This window comes from Montipora capricornis, chromosome 13 (genome assembly GCF_036669925.1).
Source record: "Montipora capricornis isolate CH-2021 chromosome 13, ASM3666992v2, whole genome shotgun sequence".
NCBI lineage: Eukaryota > Metazoa > Cnidaria > Anthozoa > Scleractinia > Acroporidae > Montipora > Montipora capricornis.
The window spans coordinates 7,576,518-7,581,517 of record NC_090895.1 but is presented as its reverse complement, the minus strand read 5'-3'; the positions used below and the strand labels follow the sequence as shown (position 1 = coordinate 7,581,517).

Genomic DNA, 5,000 nt, shown 5'->3' with positions numbered 1-5,000 from the left:
ACCAGATGTTGCTCCAGAAGGAGGTTGCTTCTGTAGGATCAGGTAACATTGTTTCTCTTCGTTCCTTTCTATCTAGTGTTTTGTAGAACAGCTTCTGGTTGGTTCTAAACAGGTCGTTCTGTTTGAACTGTTGACATCTCTCGTCGTATCTTTTGAACTTGACTCCACCTGCTTTGATGTTCTTTTTCCACATGCATGAGACATACAAAGTGCCCCTTTCCTCAAGATGATAATTTCTGTTCAACCTTTCCCTCTCTCTTTGTTTCAGTTTCATGTTTCCTCTTCGGACTTCCTCAATCTTGCTCCGGTCTATTCGCCAAGTTTCGATATTCTCCTTAATCCTTCTCTTCAAGAATGGCTCTTCAGTTCTTCTCCCTTTCCTCCCTTTTATCATTCCCATTCTTTCTGTAGTGTTATATGCATCTGCATACATTAAAGAATTCAGTTCAGTAATGTCGTGCGTCTGAATCCTTTTGACGGCTTCATTGATTTTGCAACTTCAGCTTTCAGCTTCGTTCTTTCGCACGACTTCAGTGATGGTAATCCTATTCTCTGTTCTAGTTGTATAATTTCTAGGACCCTGTCCCTAAGAGCCTCCAATTCTGGGCTGATCTCTGTTTGTAATTCTGCAGCGGTGAAAACGTTAGGTTCCTCTTCACGTTGGTGTTCTTCTTGGGTATGAGATGCTGTTGCATGGTCTGGTGTATCTGTGGTAAAAGGCTCCGTACTTTGAGTTTCCTGATGTTCATGGTCTGGTGTATCTGTGGCATGGAGCTCTGTAGTCTGAATTTCCTGATGTTCATGCCTTACTCGTATGGTTATTTCCTCTTGCTCCACAGTCTCTAGCCACGTCTTGTTCTTAATCTGGCGTACTTGATCAGTCAATCTCTGCTTGGTGACTCCTGTTAGTTCGTTGTTGATGTTACGGGCCTTTACAAGTCTAGCAATCTTTTCTGTACCCTCGCCTCTCTGGTTCACTCCTGAGGTAATATTTAAACAACCGTTTATCATCCTCCTTCGTGCACCAAAAAATCAAAACATTGGACCACGAGCCCACAGGCACGAATTTCATGAATTTGCGGCTATATTAAATCGCAACCTGTGATTTATAAATGGAGCGAGTGATTTATAAATCGCAAATTAAAGTTATAAATCGCAAAGCTGGTAACCTTGCGATTTATAAATCGCAAAGTTTGTAATCTTGCGATTTGTAAATCGCAAAGTTCTTAATCTTGCGATTTATAAATCGCAAAGTTGGCAATCTTGCGATTTGTAAATTACAAAGGCACTTCAATGTGTTATTTGTAAATTACAGGACAACTTTTGTGACATTTGATAAATAAAACAAAATATAGGAAACAAGTACATAAATAATATTTTTACACTTGGCGTCCCATATGCGAGCAGTCTCTCTTTTGCTCTAGAATCGTTGAAACGAACGCGTACGTTAAACTTTAATGGCTGAAACTGCGGGTCGCTAATACCACGGGCATTGGTTTAGAGTGAAAATAGAGACTACAATGGTTTCATATTTCGTTTTGGAACCCCAGTAACAGACTGACAGCCCTCATCATTGTTCCTGTCATGCCCATTTGTAAAATATTCTCGCAGGAATCAATGAGCGTTTTTTTGCTAATAAGTTATATGTTATGTTCGTTTGCCAACAAAACTTGAATACCGTGTTGCACTTTTATTTTGCGGGGTTTTATCCACAAATAAAAGTCCCGCAAAAATAGCATGCTACACTGTAAAGTGATTCCACGCCAAATGAACAGCAACAAATAAAAAGCCGTCCATGTCGGATTTTACCCGTTTATTTATTGAGAGTTACTTCAAAATTATTTAAGACAATTTTCCATTGAAAATCAGAGCCGGTGAGCCTTCAGAAGCCAACAAGCGAAGACATACTTGAGCGTGAATAGTATTTTTAACGTCTCACGTAGGAAGGGAGAAGAAAGGCTTTCCCTGAACTTCATTTGGGAGAGGCTTGGATTTACTACATGTCCTTGTGTGAAAGAGCAACAGAAGATCCCAGGACAAAGGAAGCAATGTCACCGAAGGAAGATTCAGGCGAATGTAATTTGCCATCAGCCTCACAGTTCGAAATCAAAAGCCTTCAAGCCTACCGCAGCTGATGATGGAAGCAAGGAATGCATGCTTGATATTTAATCCTTAAAGTGGTACTATGATCAAAAAATTATTTCCTTTTTTTCTTCAGATTTTGAAAGCGTGTTTGCTTAACACATAACTTGCAAAATTTTGAGCTTTGAGTTTAAGTTTTGGATTTCACGGTCCGCCATTACTCACGTTCAAAACTGGCCGATTGGACCTCAGAGGGTTAGATCTAGAGAAAATGACGTCATTTACTCACTAGCTTAAAATTTCAGCGTGTAAACGCAATATATTCCATATGCACAACAAGGGTTTAAAAGTCTGAAAGCCCGAAACTCCCGTGCTGCATATTAATTCGGCCCCGTACACACTCATTGCATTCTTAAACTAGAGAGTCTTTGACGTCATTTTCTCCTCGACCCAGCTCTCTCAAGATTTTAAAGTTAGTAATGGCGGACCAATAAATAAGAAAATTCCAGTTTAAATAGACAGGTGTCTTTTTAAAATCAGAACTTAACACTTGGGTCAGTTAGTGTTTAGTTAACATAGTTTTGGAATCCAAAGAAAAAAAAATGTTTTTTTGGTCGTAGTACCACTTTAGGTTTTGGTGATTCAGAAACGACAGTGGCAAACTATCCTTTTCACAAAGCCAACTGTTGATTGATTATTTTGGCTATCATTGAATCGGATGAATCTTAGAATCGAAGAATAATTTCAAAAGCGTGTTACGTGTAAGGTGAAATCGTAAAATAGGTAGCATCGGAGGCTTTACTCCTAAAATAGTTTAAAATCTTAGTGGTATAAAATCGGAAAATAGTACCTGTAAATCGTTGTATACTATTTGTGCGGTTGGTACAGCAGCATCGATAACACTTTTCACAACAATGAAACTTTGATTAATAAGTCTTTTAATGAAACCTGTGGGCAGAATGGCTAAAACATCTTGCTTTTCAAAAAGAGCGAATGTGACTCCTGTTCTTGTTTTAAATTCTCATCATAAACGGCCTCCAAATTAACGTGAATTTAGAGTTGATTGACATTTATCAAAGTTGACGTCATCGCTTCTCCCGAGCTCAACCAATAACAACACTCCGTTACCGAAGCGCTGGGATTCCAAAACGCAATATGAAACCATTGCAGTCTCTATTTTGACTCTAAACCAACTCCCGCGGTAATAGCGACCCGCAGTTTCAATCATTAAAATTCAACATACGCGTTGTTTCAAGGATTCTAGATTATTATTTAGTTGTAACTGACTACATTTTATAATTTATTCAACAGACAAACCAAACATCACCTACCCAAGAGAGGCTGGTAAAAGCTTCATAGAGGGAAGCCATGTTAATATCAGTTGCACAGGAATAGGAAAAGTGGAACCAGGTGTGCAGTGGGGCCATGATGGCAGAGTTGTGAGTTCGGGATCCGGAACAGCTTATCTCAGTTTCAGTGATATCAAAAGATCAGATGAAGGCATATATACATGCAGAGCTAATAACTCTGCAGGAATTACAGAGAAGCAAGTGAATGTTACTGTGAACTGTAAGTTCCTTTATTCTATAATTACATTGTTTTTTTTTGCAAAAGTATTATAGTGAGTATGATAAGCACTTATTTATTTATTTATTTATTTATTTATTTATTTATGCATTATTACTGAACACTATACATTTCATAATACTGTAATATACTGTACACTGTACAAGTCAGCGTTTTCAATAAGAGCCGGTGGCCGGCGAAACTCGTCAGCTATTGCACGTTAGCTCACCGCCTACTTTTTCTTGGAAAAAACCCCAAATTTTACGAATAATATGAGAAACATTTGCACATAACACAAGAAGCTTGCATTCGGAGTAATTTCGGCGTCGATTTCTGTTTTAATAGTAATACCAACTGAATTTATTCAATGCAATGAAAGGGAGAGATACCAGAGGTTATCCCTATGCGAGGGTATCCGCCCGGATGTTATTAATCTAGAGTCGATTATGAGGAGGGAGGAAAACCGGAGTACCCAGAGAAAAACCCTCATGGTCAGATTGAGATCGACTGAAACTCAGCCCACGTACGACCTCCAGGCCAGGGTTGAACCTAGGTCGCAGAGGTGGGAGGCGCGGTTGAAAACCACTATGCCATTCCGACTCCCTGTGTTTTCCTGTTCATTCGAACACCGAGCACACACGTTTTTGAAGCAGCGGTCCAGCAGCCCAGTACTTCGTGTAAGCTGCCTGATTTGTTAACTAATACATTTTCAATCACGACAAATGAAATACATTGCATTACATGCAAAGGAGCCTTAAAGGGGCTGAATTTTTCCAAAAAAAAAATTATAGCATTCATGTACTCTCTCTGAATTAAAAAAAAGGCAAAATTTAATGATATTAGTCTTCTATTCAAATACCCTAAGTCGTGCTCCAGAATGCAGGAAATGCATTCTAAGAGGTCCAAACTCCCCTGCCTGTTATCCATTCTCCGCCTAATCCTCAGGTTTTGATGCCTACTAAAACTTCTATTTCCCCGTATGTATGGCAAAAAAAAATCATTGACAGCTACAGAACTCTTCTCTCCTGGGCTTTTCACGACTAATGAAGCAATTAATCAACAAATCTTTAAGATTCCCAACTGACAGGAGGAAGTGGAACTATGGTGGTACCCAGGGCCCAGTTCTTCAAAAGCCGATTAACGTAATCCCTGATTAAAAATTAACCACGGAGTTTATTTCTCAACTACCAAATGCTATTCATCGCTGATATTCGGCAAAACTTTACATTAGAAGAAGTCAACCTTGAAAAACAAGAATAAGCAAACCAAACTTTCACCAAAATAAAAAGTTGAAAACGTGAAACAACAGTTTCGGCTTTCGACTACAAAGCCCAGAACAATTTCACCTTTTG

At 39.0% G+C, this 5,000-nt stretch overlaps 1 protein-coding gene across 1 annotated transcript in view; it reads left to right on the top strand.

Moving 5' to 3' along the window:
• The window catches only part of LOC138029810 (vascular cell adhesion protein 1-like), a 44,936-nt gene that overhangs the window by 15,101 nt on the left and 24,835 nt on the right, over positions 1 to 5,000 (top strand). Inside the window, exon 2 of the mRNA XM_068877632.1 lies at positions 3,394 to 3,651. Coding sequence (XP_068733733.1) covers positions 3,394 to 3,651 — 258 coding nt within the window. The remainder of the gene's footprint in view (positions 1 to 3,393; positions 3,652 to 5,000) is intronic.